The sequence below is a fragment of the Sarcophilus harrisii genome, chromosome 3 (assembly GCF_902635505.1).
Source record: "Sarcophilus harrisii chromosome 3, mSarHar1.11, whole genome shotgun sequence".
Lineage (NCBI taxonomy): Eukaryota > Metazoa > Chordata > Mammalia > Dasyuromorphia > Dasyuridae > Sarcophilus > Sarcophilus harrisii.
Genome location: NC_045428.1, coordinates 343,790,528 through 343,811,474, shown reverse-complemented (window position 1 = coordinate 343,811,474; position 20,947 = coordinate 343,790,528). Strand labels below are relative to the sequence as shown.

Sequence of the window (20,947 nt, the reverse complement as noted above, 5' to 3'; positions counted from 1 at the left end):
CCCCCCCCCAAAAAAAAAACTAACTACTTCTATGAGAAATTAGGTTAGTCTTTTTCCCTCGAAAATCTCAAGACTCATTAATCCCTAAGGATCAAAATACTATAGTAGTTCCCTGGTTACTTAAGTATAAAAGCCCAGCCGATATGAGGTTCCTAGAACTTGAAACATCCCAATTATTGAGCACAATGCTAAGGAAAATAGTAGAGCTATGTCCCTAGAAACCAGTGCTATATCCTTATGAATATTCTTTCCATACTAGTATTAATATTTTTTGATAAATGAGGTGATCTAGAAATGTTTCAATTTATTACAATGTTTAGTTTGATTCAGGACACTGTATTATCTCCTTCCTACCACATAATGAAATTATTTTGTATTTCTTTATCTGTGGATTTTTTGCTTTGCCACAATAGGGGGGAAACAAAAAAACCCCCTTGAGTGTGCTCAACTAATATCACCACTTTTTTGTCTGACCACTCAGCTCCTAGCATAAAGCCTGGAATCTACAAGGCATTTAATAAATGCTTGCTACACTGAACTGAACAAGAAAAAAAGGTGACAATCTTATCATACTTTACCATAGACTGCCTCTAGATTATCTTGAGTTCTAAGTACTACAAAAAGCATGTCCAAATGCAGACAAGTTTGAGGAAATGGGTATTTTTGACTAGGAAAAGAATAGACTTAGCAATGATTATGTTGATTATGTCCTTTAGGTATCTGAAAAAAGTGTCATGTAAAGGACAGACCACTTAGATACTGCTTTTTCCTCAGAAGTAGGAATAGATCCTTCAGAAGCAAATAGACATAAAGGAAAATTTCCTAAAATAGATGCTTGAAAATAAACTGAACTTTGTTTGGAGGTTGTTGTTCTTCAGTCATGTCCAAGTCTTTGTGACTCCAGGGACCAAGCACTCCAGGCCATCCTGTCCCCTTGAAATCTATCCAAGTTCATGATCTTGTTTCTATGACACTATCTATCCATCTAATTCTCTCCCATCCCTTTTCTTTTTGCCTTCAACTTCCTTCAACATGATGCTTTTTTCCAGTGAGTCCCATCTCCTCCTTATGTGGCCAAAGAACTTAAGTTTCAGCTTTCATATTTGACTTTCCAATTAAGAGACTTAATTAATTTAACTATTGATAAATTTGACATTTTTGCTACCCAAGGGACTCTCAAAAGTTTTCTCCAGCACTACATTTTGAAAGTGTTGATTCTGTGATATTCAGCTTTCATTATAGTTCAACTCTCAAGACAGACAATGCTACCAGGAAAACCATAGCTTTGACTTGTACAGACCTTTGTTAGCAAGATGATGTCTGTTTATCCAGATGTGCTATAGTTTTCCAAAGAGCAAATGTCTAAGAATTTCATGGCTGCAATCCTTATCTGCAATAATCTTTGAGCCCAAGATATAAAATTTGACACAACAATTTCTTCTCCCTTTATTTGCCAGGAGATGATGGTGCCAGTTGTCAAGAGACCTTACTTTATTGTTATTTTTCTAATGTTAAAACTTCAAGCTGGCTTTCAAAAATAAGGGGTTCTTTTCTGCTGAGTCTTTAAGAAACATGTACATAATATATAATCATTTGTCAAATTTGTTGTAGAGAAGCTTCTCATTCAGTTTCAGATTTGCAAATGAGGCTAGCTCAAGGCAATCAAATTCAAATGAAAATGGATTCTTGTAGGATGCATACAGACTTAGAAAATCACAAAATAACTTATATTACATTTCCCAATATAATCAGGTTCATTGGTAATTTTGGCAAAGCACTTCATATACCTAGCCCAATTAATAGTCGAGATTCTTTCTGGGATCCAATGTCTTGAATGTGTGGTTGAGGCTCATGCCCTAATACCACCATTCCTAATTCATATCCATCTTTTAAAATCTAAGTTGAACTGTCAACCAGTGCTAGCACATTATAGCAACTACAACAGATTAAGAAATGTTTTTTGAGTACTGAATGAAAGATAGCTATAGTGCAAAAAAGGTGTTCTGAATCTATTCTGATTTCAATTAACATGTAAAAATAATCATGTGCTAAGTGAAGTGAGTAAAACCAAGAGAATATTGTACACAGCAAGAAGAAGATTATGTAATGATCCAACATTAATGGATATGACTCTTTTCAACAGTGAGGTGATTCAGGCCAATTCCAATAGACTTCTGATAGTGAGAGCTATCTGCATCCAGAAAGAGGACTGTGGGGACTAAATGTAGATGACAACATAGTATTTTTATCTTTTTTGTTGTTTGCTTGCTTTTCCCCCCCTTTTTGATCTGATTTTTCTTGTGCAGTAGATAAAATGTGGAAATATGCATAGAGGAATTGCACATGTTTAACATATATTGGATTGTTTGCTGTCTGGGAGGAGGGAGGGAGGGAGAAAAATTTGGAACATATGGTTTTTCAAGGGTGAATGTTGAAAAGTATCTTTGTATATATTTTGAAATATAAAAAGCTATCATCTTAAAATAAAAAAAAAAAATAGAATAAAATAAAAATAATCATGGTCTGAGAAACCCATGCAGATTTCCCCTGAGTCTCAAAGGCCTAATTCAGGACTTTGTTTCCACAGATTTCTTTTTGCCAATTAACAAAGCATTTGGGCGAGAATACTCCCCTCCTCCCCCACCTCATAGTTACCTTTATGCTGAAACCTTGGAGAAAACACAAGAATGACTGGAATCATCATTACCATCATTTTTATGTGGTGTTTAAAAGCTTACAAAATGCTTTACATAAGTTACCATCAAAATTTATTGAGGATGGTCTCCAACTATGTATCTACAGTATCTTTTGGGAGTAATATTTGATATGCAGGAACTTCTCAAGAGAATAGATACATATGGTTAACAAAATTGCTTAACAAATACAGCTGACATTTATATAGTATTTTAAGTTTTACCAAGAATTTTTACATAAATTATTATTTATATAGAAGAGTTACTTTGGAAATTGGTAAATTAGACAAATTTGTCAAGTGGGGTTAGAATTTTTTTTAATAAATATTTTTGAGATCATCCTGGTTTCATTTAAAACGATTTAAAGGATTCTCCCTTTTCAAACATGCACATACTTTTAAAAAAACGTTAAAAATAACTTATAAAAAGCTGTAAGCCTTTATTTACCTTTTTGCTCTCTTCCATTTCATGTTCAAACATTGCATTAAAAACGAGGGAGCGAGCTGTAACAAAAAATTAATTGTTTAGCGTTCATGTCTAGAAAATAAAAATAAACCCATTTTGATACAAAAGCAGAAAATACCTGCAAGAACAGATTTATGAGCTTTGAATTCTTGTCCTCTTACAAAAAAACTGCAATCAGTAAATCTCGTGGTTTCCCAGAGATTCCCTAAATCTTCTGCAAGTCGACATTCAGGTACTTTTAAAGTATTTGTATTAGTCTGTCCTGATATATTTACTGAATCTTGGACCACGCTTACCTGCAAAAAAAAAAAAAAAAATCACACCAAGACAAACACTATCACAATTAAGTATTAATGATCATTAGCTATAATACCAACACTTACAATTCATGTCTTTAAAATATTTATGGAATTTCTTTTATCTTTCTATAACAACTATTTATCTTCTAAGCACAGTCATAACTAAGTTTTTAGTTACAAGTAGTAAAATTTAACACAGTATATGGTAATTATTGAGCACTTAACAAATGTCCGAGGAATAAAGTAGTAAAAACAACAAAGTTCACAAAGACACATTTCTATATAGGATAAATAACAGAAAAGACAAAAGAATAATTCAAGAAAGAAATGAACATTCAATTAAATTCCAAACTTCTGTGTCAAATATTAAAATCATCTAATTTCCTTAACTATTGTCTTAAGAAACCATATATTGGTATCCACAAGACAGTTTAAGTTATACAGAAAAGTTCAGTTTGATTATGACACAATACTATGTGATAATATAAAGAAAAAGATTTTAAAACTTTTCGTTCATCAGAATACCCATTAATTTGATATGTAAATTACATCCCTCAAAGCAATATTATTTACTGAAAAGAATTAAATTAAAATTTAATTAAATTTAAAATTTTATTTTAAAATTTAAATAAAATATAAATTTGTTAAAAATAAAAATTTTAAAAATTAAATTAAAATTCTGCAATAATTAAGTTCAAGTATGAGTTAATCATTTTTGTATAGTGTATTAGGTAGGCTTTATACATTAAATACATATACATATAAGTAACATATATAAGCAACATTTATCGAGAGAATAGCTACATATGGCTAACAAAAATGTATAAAATACATAGCTGACATATAATATTTTAAATTTTACTAAGAATTTTTACATATATTACTTTATTTATATAGAAGAGTTACTTTCGAAATTGGTAAATTAAATTTGTCAGCACTTTTTTTTAAGTAACTTTTTTTTTTTTTTAATATAGCCTTGGATACAAAGGTTTGAATACAGACATTCAAATTTTGTAATTTTGTGGCTATATCCTAACCTGATATAAAACCCTATACTTAATAAAATTTGTGGATTTAAGTTTCAAATGATGATCCAGAATACTAGAATGTCCCAGCAAAGTACAAACTATTCTAGATTCTATTAAACTGGAAAAACCAACAGCCTCTTGTCTAAGAAAGAATCCAACTAAGCATGGAGAAGGTTATCATAGTTCTCTATATAACAGATTTTTCAGGCCTTGGAAACAAAAGAAACTTAAAAAAAAAAATTTATACTACTTAACAAAATAAGCAGATGAAAAATTTTAATGCAACTCTATTTTCTCTAAGAAAAATAGAAAATCTGTTTTGTTTTGTTTTTTAATTTTTCCAATAGAGTAGGGCTTTAAGAAGAACTGGACTTCTGTCAAGTTCCAGCCACATCAATAAGCAGCTCAATTGACTTTAGATAAGTCACTTTGCCTCCACTGGTCTCAATCTCCTCATCTACAAAACAAGGAGAATGAACTATATATTTAAGCAAGGTCTCTCTCTAGTGCTAATTCTCTTCATCCATGGAAAAATACATAAATAGAGGATTTTAAGATACTATTAAGACTTCAGAGATGTAAAGAATTTTAGAGATCTAATGCAATCCTAATCTCATAAGTAAAGAAACTAAAGACTAAAGAATGTAAATGGTTATAAGATTGCATGGTATTGAGCATATAGAGATATGCTGTCCAATAAGATGACTTTAGTAACTCCCTAAACTTCAGTTTGTTTATAAAATGAGGATAATATAAACCCAAGATATATCTCACAGGCTTCTTGGAGTTTGAAAAACACTTTGCAAAACTTACAGTAATATTCAAAGGTGAGTTATTATTATTTGCCCAGGTTACAATATTATTAGTCTCAATTTCCAATGTTGTTTCTACCAGACTAGATTCGCTGTATATAGAGTCTAAGAAATATTTTCAGGATAATATATATTTTACTTATGGTTAAGAAAGCAACTTGCAAAAATAAGCAAATGAAAATCACATAATAACTATAGAAACAATTCTGTGACTGAATTCAACATATTGTGTTATATCTCATAATTCCATAGACCAGAATTCTTCTGTCCCATTAAACACCAAATTTCTCTATCATTGATCTTTTTCCAAGAAGCTTTGTCTAGATTGATCATAAAGCCATTTTATTTTTGACTTACCTCAAGATTAAGAAGGCTTAATTTTTAAAAAAGAATGTTTATTATGGTTTCTGATTCCATTTGACTATATAATGCTAATCATTCACGTCTCACTGGCATCTATTTGCCAATGATTTTTATAATCCAACTTTATATTAATTTTTTTCCATCTTTCTCCTTTATCTTTTCATACAGTCAAATAAATGCAGGAGTTTTTATTAGTCTACAACAGTATGAATAAAAGAATCATACTCAAAGAGATTACAATTCTAATTAAGGGCATAGATGGGAACTATGTAATTTTCAGAGGTAACTATTTTAAAAAAACTAATACTATTTTTAAATGGTTATGATTTTGATGACAATTATTAAATTAAAGTTAGCCTAAGAGTGAAGACTTCTTAGGTTGCTTAACTTCTGCCTACATTCAAGTTTAAGTGCGTACTCAGAATAAAGAGTAGGGGAAAAAGTGGTAGAAGAAAATGATTTGAATGTCCTTGGGAAACAATCAAAAATAAAGAAGAATCATAATCATGAATGAAACATACTATTCTGCCATAATTTAAAATATTCTAGAGCATGAATAAGTTTATTGCAGCAATATGGCTACCAAGAATTTTAACCAACTTTCTTTATTACAAAATAATTTGGGTAATATTTTGTAAATGTGGTGACAAAATAATTTAGCTAAAGTTTATAGGCAGCTAAAGTTAGTAGTTATGGTCACAACAGGAAAGTGACAAAATTAAACCATTTAACTTTATTTAAAATAATGAGAGTACATAAACATAATTGCAAATGTTTCTGATTTAAACTCAGAATCAGAAATTCAGAAATAAGGCTGATAAGGTGAAATTTTGAGGTAAACATGTCATATCTAAAAAAGGTAAATATAATCATAAAAACTCACCACTCCTTTCCTCAGATATAAGAGATGGTTCACTTTTTGAGCCAGACCCACAAAATATAATCTAAAGGAGAGCAGAAAGACAGTCTATTCTTCTCTAGGTGTAAGTTGGCCTTATGTCAGCCATCTGTTGAGTAAATCTGGGTCAATCTTGCAATTCCTTAAAAAATTTAAGCTTTTGGGACTTAATGCCACTCACATCTGGGAGATAAGAAGTAAATCCTCAAAACCAACCCAGCTTTTAGGGGGGAATACTAACTAAGCTAAAAATTCAGGGCTACATGGTATATCACTTCATGTTGTTTAAGGTCCGTTTTCTCCAAGATGTCCTCTTCTTTATCTGGCTCTTGTCAATTTAGTGCCACATACCAGGCTAGGGCCAATCTAAATGTTACTGGAATCCTAGGAGAATTTGCAAATATGTTGGGCTTCAGAGTGCGATGTATGTGGTGGAAGATTGGTTAAGCCAATCTTTAACTCATAAGCCAATCATTTAAGATAATACTGCTCCTACTGCTTCCTCAAATACTTTTTCCAAAATAATTTCATATTGCCATTCATACTTAAAAAAAAAAAAAAAAAATCAACTTGCCCGTGTTTTCTTCCTGGTCACTACAGTGAAATATGTAATTTGCAGGCCAGGTTATGATTTATACAAAGAGAATAGCACCAAACTGCCTTACCTGCCTACAGCACCACTTGCAGGGGAGGGGGAGGAGGCAGTTCTCTTATGTTGGCTCTGTGCAACGCTTCCTCCTCTTCTGCAAGCAGTGCTGATGATGCTGTGGAAGGAAGTCGCATCAGTGAGACTGGGCTAGATAAAAGATGAGGATATGTTTTGGGAGGAGGGTATTAAAAATTGTTTATATATACTTTTCTTTACCTTATCTAAAACTAATATAATGCTATAACTACTTCAGGGACATCCTATCTACACATGTACAAAACAATTAAAGAATGTTGTTTTTGAGGACTCAAAAAAGCTGAATCTAATTGTTGTCAATATATAAATCAATGTAAATTGACATGAAAGTGGGTCTTTTAGGAAAGGGCTAATATTTTACAGAAAGAAAACTTTCACCCCCAAAAGATATAGTTTAAAAAATTATTTAAAATTTAATTACAGCCTTAATTCTGAATTTCTGGATTTTCAAGTATTCCAAAATGTTTAGAAATGCATTTTAATTCATAAAATTAACTAATAAATTTTATAGAAAACAAGTTATAAAAATATTTCTTAATATATTAACTTAAACAATTCAACATAACTAAAGCATAAGTTAGAATATACTATATTAAGAATGCTTAAAATACTTTAAAAAACCCTTTTATATTAATTGAATAATAGCCACAAGCAGCAAATGCTCAAATTATGTGAAATTAAATTAAACTTAAGAATGATCCCGTGATGAGCCCTGAAGAACCACAAGACACTTGTTATATTTGCTTTATCAACCAAATAATTGTATTCATAACAAATTCATCATACAGTTAATTTAACTTGTCTAAGTGAAAATAAGATGCACTATATTTGTACTATGTATTCTCAGGAGGCACATTTCAATTATTCCTCTGATACAACATAATGACATTTAATTATGTTGTAATCTTGGGAACAAAATTTTACATATGTTAAAAATACAGATTTAAGATAATTTATTGTTAGCATCTATGAGTCTTCTAAAAAATTAATTGGTCCACAAAAATTATAACTTGTTAGTATATAATACTGAACATACTAGATCACCCCCTAATTTGCTGATTAAATTTTTAACACAACTTTTTTTAAAGTTACAAACATTTTAGTAAGAAAGTTAAGTATTTCACTCAACTTCTCTGACAAGAACCTTCTAATACGGGGAAAGAAATCAATTGTTTCAAAAATATAAAAAGTAATTAACTAAGCAACACCAAGCCTACAGAATAACAAATGAATGTTCCAAACTGAAAGAAATGTAAAATATAAGTTTAAATACTGGCAGTAGTGCTATTTTTCTAGTTTTTTACGACTTCATGTACATATCACTTGAAAAACTATAATTTAAGAATACCTCATAATACAAACCTGTATAGGGTGTCTATATATAAATAAGGCAAAGAAAGGAGATAGTAGGATGAAAAATTATTTAAAAGTAAAATTAGGAAGTTTTTTTGGTCAGTTGACACATTCATATTGTGATACTAGTTACAGAACTGGGTACTTGAGCTCTAAAATTCCCTCAAGACAAACACCTAATATTTTTGTGATAAGTTGTTTAAACATTCTCAAGTTAGACACTTTTCTAAATTATTACATTATACTCCAAAAATTCTTTTTAACTTTTTTGATATAAATATATAAAAAACAATGCATGTAATCAACATCATACTAACTGTACAAGTGCAATATAGTCGTGTAATCCCTAAACTTCAAATCTCTTGAAATGTGAATACTTGTACTACCTACTTCACAGGGTTGGAATTCTAAAAATTACCATAAATACTAACAACTAATATTAAAAATCCATAGGAAATACAACAGAAGATACTATGTAAAACAAGGTTTACTCAAAAAGAAGACAATGACAGATAAAACTTATTTCAATTTTCTCTGGGTGCTCATTTACAAATAAATCAACTGCATCAACTGCATTTTTACAGTATTAATATTTCAACATCAGTTTGTAACTTTCATTTTTTTTTTTTTTTTTGGTAAATTACAAAATTCAGTCACAATTTCGTGAAAATGAAAAATGTACCTACCTCACAAAACAATGTAAGTTTGTCATCTGGTAAAAGACCATTAGCTTCATCAAGCAAAAAATCTCTCCTAATGAATTTTTTAAATCCCCAGTCCTTCCCTTGTACAAATCGATATGCTCTTTGGCTTTCTAGTGGAGAAAGGAATAAAAAAAAAAATTCAGGCTTCACAAGCAAAGTTATTCTTAATGATAATGTGGCTACATGAAATCTATAAATATAACTACAGGACAATCATATTGAAAATTTCAAAGTTATGTAGGTCAATTCTTTAAAATTGTCAAAAAGGACAAATGCATCTAAATTGTGATTTTTGCTTGCTCTGTGTATATGCACATGCACATATGTATATATATATATGCATATCAAATCCAGAGGACTCTTTGGTTTCCATCATAAACAGACTGTGTTGAGCAAAAAGAATGAAATAAAGTATGAGACTACAAAGAACAAATTTAACACTATATAGGATAAAAACATAAAATAATAACATATCAGCATATGTTTATCAGTATTTAACACTACTCAGAAACACATAATAGAGTAATGTTTTTTCTGCAATTTCTATTATACCATTACCTCACAAATTTCTAGAATTTCAAGCATTGGGATCCCATCAAATGTTATGAACGTTGGCCAGTCCCACAAAGCTGAAGCATCTTCATCATTTACCTTTCAATTTCCTGAATCTTAGCCCAAAATAAAATTTATTGATATTGCTATTTTAGATATCATACAAAATTTGTAAAGTATGTATTAGATATGGCTCTGGGAATAGGTGTCTGTTTTCTGAAGATCAGAGTGATTAATTATGAATTATGAAGTATAATATAGTCAGACTAGCTATCTGATGATGAAATGTTTTTGGCATGACAGTTCATGAAACTAATTCTAAATAAAAAAATGATCTCTGCTCTTGCATGGTCACCTTCTAAGTAATGACAGTAAGAAAGGCGGGAGCCAAGAATGCTAAGTACTTTTAAACCATCAACAAACTTTAATTTTATGGTTGGCATTCCAAATCTGAGATCCTTATTTAATAAAAGAGTAAACCAAGTAAAACTGACATTCTACTTTTATACCAAAAATAGAAGAAAATTGCAGGTAAATGGAAAAATCAAGGAGCAAAGGAGTTGGCAGAGGTTTATTACAAACACACAAAAGTTACAAGATATACTACTTCTTGAAACATTCGCTTACAGTTTATTTCAAGGCTAATAGTAAATGTCCAAAGGATTATAAAATTGTGCATACCTTTTGAATCAGAAATGACACTACTGGGTCAGTATCCCAAAGAAATCCTAAGAGGGTAAAGAACCCACAGCTACAAAAATGTTTGTAACAACTCTTTTTGTGTGGCAAAGAATTGGAAAATTAATAAATGACCATCAATTGGGGAATGGCTGAATAACTTATGGTATATGAAAGTAATGAAATATTATTATTCTATAAAAAATTATGAACAAGCTGATTTTAGAAAGGCCTGTAAAGATATACATGAACTAATGCTGAGCAAAACAAGCAGAACCAGGAATACACTGTACACAGTAATAGTAATATTATGCAATGATCGACTATGATAGATTTGGTTCTCAGTGGTTCAGTGATTCCAAGGCAATCCCAATAAATTTTAGATAGAAAATGCCATCACAACTAAAGACAACCATGGAGACTGAATATAAATCAACACATACTATGTTTCACATTTTCCCCCCTTTTTCTTCAGTTTTTTTTTCCCCTCATGGTTTTTTCTTTTTGTTCTGATTTCTCTCCAAACATGATTTATGAAGAAATGTTACTTTTAAATATTTTTACATGTAACTGGGGAAAATAAAAATGAAAGACTAATGCTAATTAAGCATTAGCCACCCCCCCCCAAAAAACAACAACAACAACAAAAAAAACTTTCATGAAAATAACTACAGCTTTAAAAAAAATAAACATTAGTTATTATGGCTAAGGTGGTCCTATTACTCTATGAAGTATTCCTTAAAGTCAAATCAACATACTTTCTAATACTTAGTGAAAAAAGGTGGGGAAAAATTGGGATGGGGAATAATAAGTGGCAAAATGTAATTTAAAAGAAAGAAATAAAAGAAAAAAAATTTGAATTTTACTAAAAAACTTAAATAGCTTCATACAATGAACACTTTCTCAAAAAGTCATGAAGTAGGAACAAAGAATGAAACCAAATACTTTTTAACAGACAGAACACTTAGGAGTTATCTTACATCTGATTACCTAGGCATAGTGAACCATCAATTCAACAGACTGAAGATCAGAATTTATAAAAAGGAAATAAGGAAAAGACATAGTATGCAACTAAGAAAATTTAATCCAGAATTATTTAAGCTCCTAAAAATGAAAAATAAGGGACAACAGAAATTACATTGACACCATTTATAACAATTTAATCAAGATATTAAACCAATATATATCAATGCTCATAGGGTAACTGCTTTAAAAAAAACCCCACCTAAGTGAACAAAATCTAATTTTCTCATCAAATGGAGAAAAATGGCTGCAAAAGGCAATACCAGATCTAAACATGAGTTCATCTATAAAATATAATGAAAAAGGAAAATGGACAGTTACAAAGAATATTGTCTCATAAAATAGAGAGAAGTAGTAAATAAAACCAGTTTAAATAAAATATGGCACAATATCCAAATAGACAAAGTCATTACAAGGGCACTCTAGTATAAAAGATTATCAACACACACCCACAAAATCGGGGGAAGGGGGAAAGAACACTGCAGCACTTCATTTCTCCTTTACGAATAGTGGAAATATCAAACTTAGACCCTAACATACAATCCCTATGGCAATAATACATAGAGAAGATCTATCTGGAAGATTATACAATCGTTATACCAAAGAACAAAAGGGAAGATAATTGAGGGTTGAAAAATTCTTAAAACTTGTTAATATCTCTCCTTCTGCCCCCCCCAAAAAAAAAATCAATGAGAGAATTTCATTAACTTCTGACCTATATATACCTATTCTATCATGTAAAGAAAATCTTGATGAAAGTTGGCTATATAAGAATTGACAGTATCTTTCAATGAGGGCATTAAATAAGAAACAATAAAGCTTTTGAAAACATGATTCAATAACAGGCCTTATCTTTACCATCTCTTGTAAATGATGAGAAAGATACAAAGAATACAAATATCATGCTTACCATTTGTTGATTATAAAAAAGATTTGACTTTGTGGACCAAAACATCATCTTTATAATAAGATGTCTCCTATTCATACAAGATTCATTAGAATTCCTTGAAATATGTTATTGACAAAAACAACCCTACTGAAAAACCCTCTAATAAACTCACAAAAGATATGAATGAATTCAGGTCTTATTGATTCTGGGTCCAATATTCCCTCCAATATACTGGATGAGAGCATACAGAATTGCTTTTAGAGAATTATTAAGACCATCTTGCTAACAACAAGTTTCCTGTAAAAGTTTAAATAAACCCATCTTTTCAATACAAACATATTGTCAGCCCTCCTATATAGCAATGATATATTAAGAGGCAATGAAAAGGTCAATGTCTATGAAGAACTGCAGATGGGTGTCACATAGAGGCTAGTAGAAAGGCATATGGTCGGAATGAGAAAGTAGTAATATATTTAAGGAGTAACTCTGAAAAACCAGAATGAAATACAATATTAAGGAACTATATAACAGAACAGAAGATTAGTCAAATGGTAAGGACAAACTGGCAGGTCAACAACCCAAGCACCACACCAATAACTTTAATCTGTCAGGAGAAAATGAGAAAGCCACTGTTTGATGAACCTTTTGCAGCAAAGTTCAAGAGGACATGAGTGATTGTCACATAGGATGGGTACTGATCTTCAGTCAGAGAGAATTAGAGAAATGATACAACAAAATCCATTGGGTGTGAGTTTTTTTACAAGAAAAATATTCTTTAGAAAATTTTTCAACATTCAGCATGAGATAATAAAATGGATAAATTATAACAGAATTCAAGCTTAAATAGTTTAATATGTAAACTCTTTGACAATGGGAAGAATTTTTCTATTTGTATTTCCCCACTTGACATATAAACAATTAAATAACATTCTTACATGACCAAATTTAAAATATTAAATATAATGTGAAAAACAGGAAACTAGCAATATTATTTTTATGGTCTACTGTTACATATACAAAAATGAGCTTTTCATGTAAAGAAATATTTAAGAAAAATATAACGTTTAGGTTTGGAAGGTACTCCAATTAAGTGATTGTAAATTTCAGGATTAATCCTGAAAATAATGAATATATTAAGTACAAAAATAAACTGTATTACACTATTAAGTCTATTACACTTATACACTACATAAAGTTTTTTTTTTTAATTACTTCATATGCAATGCACTTCTCACCTATCTTTATGAAATTATGGGCTTCAGTATTACAGGTGTTGCTATAGTAATCCTGTTTTAGTAATAAGACAGAATAAATGCCTAGAAGAAGAGAGAAAATAACAAAAAATATCCAAATCTTTCTAGTTTAACTGTTTACTCAAACAACTGATGATAAAAAAAAAAAAAAACAAAAACAAAAAAACCGGACAACAAACTATTTGAGTCATTTATTTGTCTCTTGGGTAAATGATTTGCTTTACGTTTCCAGGTAATTCAGTTATTTACAGTAGTCAGAATGAAACAATAAGGAAATCTATGCCTAATAGTAACTCTTCAGGAGATGAGCACTATCCAAACAAAAATTTTAAGATATAAAAGACTATAATAATGGACAAAAAAAGAGAAACTATTCAATACTCATTTTGCTTCTGTTGTTCCCCTTTCCAAAGACAATGATATTTGAACTAGAAAGATTGGGAGTAGCTAAAGGAATGTAAAACACAAGATATGCAAATAATGTAAATAAGTTATAAGTTCAAGTCACCAAACCCAAACAAACTACATCCCAGGATAACAAAATGTCTATCTATGATGATTTGGGGCATCAATAATATCTTAAAGATAGAGGAAAATGAGAGAGGTAGTAGAAATGGGCAAAAGATATTTTGATTTTCAAAGAAGCAAAGAGACTGGAATATGCATATTATGAGACAATTAATTTAAATTAAACTTTGGGTAAAATTACATAATATTTTCTTAAGAGGAGATATGGAAAGGAAATAAGTATCTATATACCAACATATCTGTGCCAGGCACTGTGCACTAAGTACTTTATAAATATCTCATTTGATCTTCACAACAATATTAATAGGTAGGTGCCATTATTACTATCTTTGTTTTGCAGCTGAAGAACTAAAGTAAACAGAATTAAGTGACTTGCCTAGTAACTAGTAAGTATCTATGGCCATATTTAAATTCAGGACCACTGTTGCTCTTTATCCCATGTCATTTAGCTGCTTATCTTGATAAAAAAGTGATAAGGAGCTTGTATGGTCTCAACTAAAAAATTGTAGAGATCCATCTTTTTTGAAAAGACTACATAGCTGGCAGGCTAAGGAAGGAATACCTTATAATGATAGTTATGCAAAACTGTAAATGGCTCCCTTCACTTGAGATCTCATGGCAAGAGTAAAATGACATTTTACTGAAAATACTATGGAAGAGATTTTTAGATAAAGGTTGAACTAGAAAGCCTTTGAATTCCTATTATGTCTCACATTTTAGAAAGATGTGCAGGTGAGCATGTGATGTGTACTTTTAAAGCATTAGCCCATTACAAATAGCAAAAAAAATTGTGTGTTGATAACATATCAAGCTATCACCTAAACCTAATCTTAAATAAACAAAACAAAACCAAAAGAAAAAAACCCCAAACCCTGTTGTTTTTGTTTTTTTGTTTTGGTGGGGCTGAGAAAGGGTGGAAAAGATAAGGGACTATAAAGTCAGGGGAAGTAGGAAAAATACAAGAGTGACAGTGGGATTCAATTTAATTAACACAGGGATTTCCTTATGTTACTCTCTGTAAAAATCACTTACCCATTGCTTTTGTTTCTTCCCTTTTAGCATTTAGAAGGGAAAATTTGAATTTTGCTCGAACTTCACTTTTGGGGCAGCTGACTAAAAGCAAATATAAGGACAAGTAGTCTTTACTTTCATCATCTAATCCCTTTGGATTTACTCTCAGGCACCTAAAATAAAACAAGTTCATATGGAGAAATGTAAGAGTTTAAAAGTTTATTTTAAAGTTAGCTACAATGAAAATATCATTTAAATGACATCTCTACTAAGTCATTCATAGTCCTTTAATTTTTCCACAGTACCATGGATGATTTACATCAACTGTATTCAATTCCTTACTGATGCCTACTAGAAAATAAAAATTAGCAAAATAAAGTAGTTTATGACAAAGTCTTACCATTTCATTTTATCATTTGGGCCTGATGAAAATGTAGAACTTTTTAAAACTTCACCCATTTCTTCTCTACAAAAGCTGAAGTTATTAATGGTCCACATGTAGGAAAATTTTACTACTTTAACCTAAAAGATTAAAAAAAAAAAATTACATTTGTAAGTTTTTTCCTGCATGTTTCATATAACATTACAGAGCTTTTAAGATGGGAGGGTTGGAGAAGACCTTAGATCTGTCATGTCATAGAGAGATCATAATAACTCCTTCTACCAATATATATCTATACATTCTCTGCAACCTCCACATAGAATAGAAATTAAAATAGTTGATAAGAGAAAGGACTTCATATAGGCTTGCCAAATTTCCTAACTCACTATACATTTTACCTCTCCCCCAGAAAATTAGCAAAATTCTACAAACTATTTAGAAAATGTTCAGAGTGGTCTTTTCAAAAGTCAGTTATATTATTATTTTAAAGCTTAAAATATTTATTAAAGTGTACTTGCCTGTGTATAACACCAACTTTCGGCTATAGGGCCACAGGTCATCTCTCCAGGTGGAGGTGGGGTGGGTACCCTAGACATTGCCATTTTATTACAGGCTTTTATTAACAGGTCAGTAATCTATACTTCAGTACTTTACCTGTGAATAAAATAGGTTTATGTCAGCTTATTCAAAAGTTTATTAACTAAGACAACAAATGAGCAAAGAATGGAAATATAGCCGATGCCCATTATGCTTTTAACCGATTTTCAGCATGGAGAATATTTTACTTGTATAGATTTCAATATACAATGTTATGGTAAATGGAATCTTTTTTTTTTTTAAATAAATTCCCAATTCTTATAAGTAATCAACTCTTAGAATGACCTGGGCTTTGATTGCTTACCTTTCTCTTCCCCTCAGAAATCATCCTAGAATTCACTGCTTTGTCTTCTGACAAAACCCCTTGAGGGCCTCAATAATGATCTATTATTTAACTTAAATGTCCTATATGTGTTAATTCATTCTTTTTATTTATCCTGTCTCTAGCTACACAAATTTCAATACATTAATGTAATGTAATCAATACTGTGCTATAAGAAATGAAGAATGAGTTAAATATAGAATAATATGGAAAAGATCTATATAAACTGATATAGTGAAAAAAGCACACAAGAAAAAATACAACTGTAATAATGTAAACAGAAAGAAAAAGCACATGCTGAAAAATCAAAAGTGAATGGGATATTTAGAACAAGCAAGGATTATATATATATATATATATATATATATATATATATATATATATATATATATGTAAAATAAGACCTTGCTACTCCCCTTTGCAGATGTGGCACATTGACAAGTAAGGCACATGCATTTTCAGACTTTTTCTAATATATTAGTCACTTAACTGTTTTGGGTTTTTTTGTTTCTTTTTTGTCTTTAAAATTGCTATATTTTTATAAGGGGTAGTTCAGGTGAAGAGATACTCCTGAATGGGACCAGGTGAAGATTTCTCAAAAAGTCTATGAGACGGAGCGGGTCAGACCTTAGGCCTAAGTTTCAGGAAGTCACGTGATCCCTATTCCCAGAGGGCTGTAGGGCAGAAATGGTCAGATCCTCAGTGTAAGATTCAGGAAGTTACATGTCCCACAGGAAGTAGACAACCTTGCTGATCATTGGTCATTGGTTACTTCCTTTTCAATCTATCCAATGAATCCAAGTCTTTTGATATATAATTCACTTCCTGTTTCCCGCCCAGGACCACACACCATGCTGGGCTGCTCAATTGGTATGCATAGACCTCTCCTTGCAAGGACTGAATAAATGCTTCCTGTTTGTATCTGAAGAGGCCTCTGAGTAGTCAATCTAGATAAAGGGTGTCTAGCATCCCATTCCACACACTATGTTCCTACAAATGAAGCTGAGAATCTCTTTTAATTTTGATTCATACTCCAAATAAGACTTAAGCACTAAAATTAAGACAAAAAATTAAAAGTATCAGCAGTTTAGTAAGAATAACCACATGTACTAAGGAAATAAGCTAGTTGAGTAAAGAATAATGAAAAGCAATAAATAGCCTCCAAATCATATCTGAGTATATAGCTATTATCTGAGTATATAGCTATTATCCATCAACTTATAAAACAAAATTACTTAAAAAACACATCTAAGATTCCATTTACCATAACATTTTTTACTAAAATCCTTACAAGTAAAATACTCTCCAGGCTGAACATCAATTAAAAGGATAATGGGGAATTAAAATACTCCCAGAGGGGAAAGCACCAAAGATTTTACTTCCCTTCTCCTTAGGGAAATCGCTGTTTGGGGAAAAAAGAGAGAAAAAAAGAGAAAGGCTAAATACCTTTTTATATTATAACAAGATTAATGAGGATAATTTATTATCCCAAAGTATTTAAGTATGATAACATCTTCTACTGTAATGGAAAAAGGTTGCTGATAAATAAAACAGAACCTTGATGTCAAATGGTTCATTAATCACCTAATGAAAACTTGGAACTAAGGACTGAAGTAGAGACTCTAGCAATATTATATGCGAATGGGGTCTGACCAAGATTATAGCTACAGAAACAAATTTTTAAAAAGCAGGTTACAAAGATGTTCTTATTAATAGACTCTATCTGTATATAATGGTGGTGATGAAACAGAAGAAATTTTTAAATGGCTGTAAGAACTCAAGTCAAAAAGAAATGGAAAGATTAAAGTCCTAAATTCTAGAATGGGAATTCTGCTTCATTACTTACTACCTGTAGAATTCTGATTAAATTATTTTACATCTCTAGGCTTCTATTATCAATAAAGTGAGAATACTGAATTAGCTAATTAATTAAAATTCCTCCCAGCTCTAATTCTTAATTTTGGGTCAGAGACAACCAGTCATCAATAGCACAAAAAGAACCACAATCAAGAAGAAGAAGGGTTTAGATATAGGAATCATTTGCCTATTAGATAATAGAAGAAATTATAAAAACAAATTCTAGAAGAGAATGAAGTTAACAAACAAACAAGACTCAAAAAGACACTTTTAACAACATCTACAGTTAACAAAAAGGGTCACATGAAAAATGAGCCGACACCTCAAACCTACTTCTTTGGAGACATGGACACTCCAGAATTGTGATATTATCATGCATATTCAGACATTTCTCATGTATTATTGTACTTTCCTGGGTTTTCCCCCCTTTTCTTTCTTTTATTTTTCCTTTTTTTGGGGGGGGAGAGGACTATATGGCATCAATCTCTGGGAGAGGGGTAATGCTGGGAGATTTGTTAGATGTTAAAAAAAAAACACTATCAATAAAATTTATTTTTAAAAAGTAAAGTTTTCTCAAAAAGATTGGGTTTTTTTTAAAGTCTGTAAAATATAAGAAACATTTTTAAAACAATCACATAGGGTAAAAATAGAATATAGAATAAAGGTTAAAACTAAGAACTGCCAAAAAAAAGAAAAAAAAAAAACCACAAGTTGCTTTCATGTTTTCAGATGGGGAAAAATTTTTTTTTCACAAATTTAAGAAAATAATACATTATGCCTACACTTTGGCACTGAACAACCATCATTACCAATCATATATGCACCAAGATATAATATCTAAATCCATAATGGAAAAGAAATTTCAAAAAGACAGTAATATAATATAGTAGAAAATCATAACATTCTCCAAAGATGGAAAATTCTAACATTATATTTATTAGATTTTGGAAATTATTAGCTCTTATAGCAGAATGGGAATAGTAAAGAAAAATGTTCACCTACAAAAACACAGAGATCAAAGAACAAAAACATTAAATATATATACAAGTTAATAAAAAGAGAAATTTATGTATCCAGCAATTAACAGAACTACCAATTTTAAAAGTGTTCAAAAGATAGATGCTTAAGTGGAGAATAAGTAAAGATAGCCTCAATAATTCGTGGATCAAACAAAAAAAAAAAAAAAGAGGGAAACAATTAACAACTTTGTGAAAGAAAATAACAAGGAAGAAAAATTAGTCCTTAAGAGAAACATGTATCAACAAAGTAGAAAAAAGTTAACAGAACATTCAATTTAAAATATATAGCATTAACAAAATAAATGAAAAACAAAATTTGAAAACTTATAAGCTTAATATTCTACCTATAAAATAGATTTGTAAGGTATATTATTTTACTGGGATTTTCTTCCCTATATATTAGTTCATTTATTTACACTTTAGTTTTTTTTTTCTCTGAGATTACTGTAAATTCACTCTGTTGTTTAAAAAAAAATTTTTTTTGCTTTCCTCTTAAATTTTTAAATGAACAAGGAAAATTTATAATGAATAAAGATCAAGAGAATTATCTAAAAATACTATAACTAATTTTTATGTGGAACAGGAGGAAGAAAAAAGATGTTAAACTAATGAATCTAAAAGAAAAACTAAAGCTTAACAAAGACCATGCAAGATTATCTGTATTTGCAAAAGGGATAATGTTTGACTCAGAAAATAACAATTTCCATCAAGAAATTAAATGAGTATTAGTTTAAGTAAACTGGGTCAATTTTTTAAAAATGTTAATCATGAGTCCTGTAGAAAAATCATTAATATTGCATATTCCTATACAAAACAGGAATAAGAAATTGCATTAAAAATAACCATGAAAAGTCAAACACAGATCTCAAAAAAGAAGCAAGAAGATATCTTCTTCTCTTCTTTACCAAAATCCAGGATTATAAATGTCAGATGTTTTTGGTATATACATTAACTCAGAATTGTTTTCCCAAAATGCAGGTGATATGATGATAAAAACAGGACATTTTTTTTTTTTTAAATGAGGGGATCACTGCAAGTATTGAACTATTATCTGGAAGCAAATGACAAAAAAAAAAAAAAAAAACATACATGAATAAACTTTTAAAAAGAGAAATATCACAAATATCATTAATAAAGCTTTATATAAAAATTCACATAATCAAAAAAGTCAATACTGTTAATTTTCACAGTGTAATTACACGTCTCTGTTTATATGCTATCTTAAGGCAGATTCTAGTTTATTAGAATTAAATTATTAGTTTATTATATTAATATGTTAGTTATATAGAATGTTAGTTTATAATTCACAAAAATTAGCAAAAGTAATGAGTTGAAATCAAGATAAATAAGGGTACTGGGTTTATAACAGTGACATTTTTATAAAGGTCTTCTTAACTCTGATTTGGTATAAGAATTCAGTATATTATTTGGATTATATTATTCTTTAATCTAAATCATCATCATGGAAGAGCAAATGAACCATCAAAGTAAGAACCAGAAATTGTTCTATTGATTGCTTGATTTTAGCCTTATTAT

The 20,947-nt window shown here is 30.2% G+C and overlaps 1 protein-coding gene across 4 annotated transcripts in view; it reads right to left on the bottom strand.

Annotated features, from left to right (window-relative positions):
• SPOPL (speckle type BTB/POZ protein like) overlaps positions 1 to 20,947 on the bottom strand; it is a 106,286-nt gene that overhangs the window by 16,944 nt on the left and 68,395 nt on the right. For 2 of the 4 annotated variants that reach the window (XR_001120731.3, XM_003763832.4), the window contains exons 1-6: positions 16,135 to 16,218; positions 15,635 to 15,756; positions 15,256 to 15,407; positions 9,283 to 9,410; positions 3,277 to 3,454; positions 3,141 to 3,196 (exon numbers count right to left, since the gene is read on the bottom strand). Coding sequence is in view for 3 of the 4 variants with exons in the window: in XM_003763832.4 (XP_003763880.1) it covers positions 3,141 to 3,196; positions 3,277 to 3,454; positions 9,283 to 9,410; positions 15,256 to 15,407; positions 15,635 to 15,756; positions 16,135 to 16,218 (720 nt within the window). In the remaining variant the exon portion in view is untranslated. Of the gene's footprint in view, positions 1 to 3,140; positions 3,197 to 3,276; positions 3,455 to 9,282; positions 9,411 to 15,255; positions 15,408 to 15,634; positions 15,757 to 16,134; positions 16,271 to 20,947 lie in introns of those variants that run through there. The other 2 variants (XM_031960029.1, XM_031960028.1) reach the window with 1 other exon arrangement.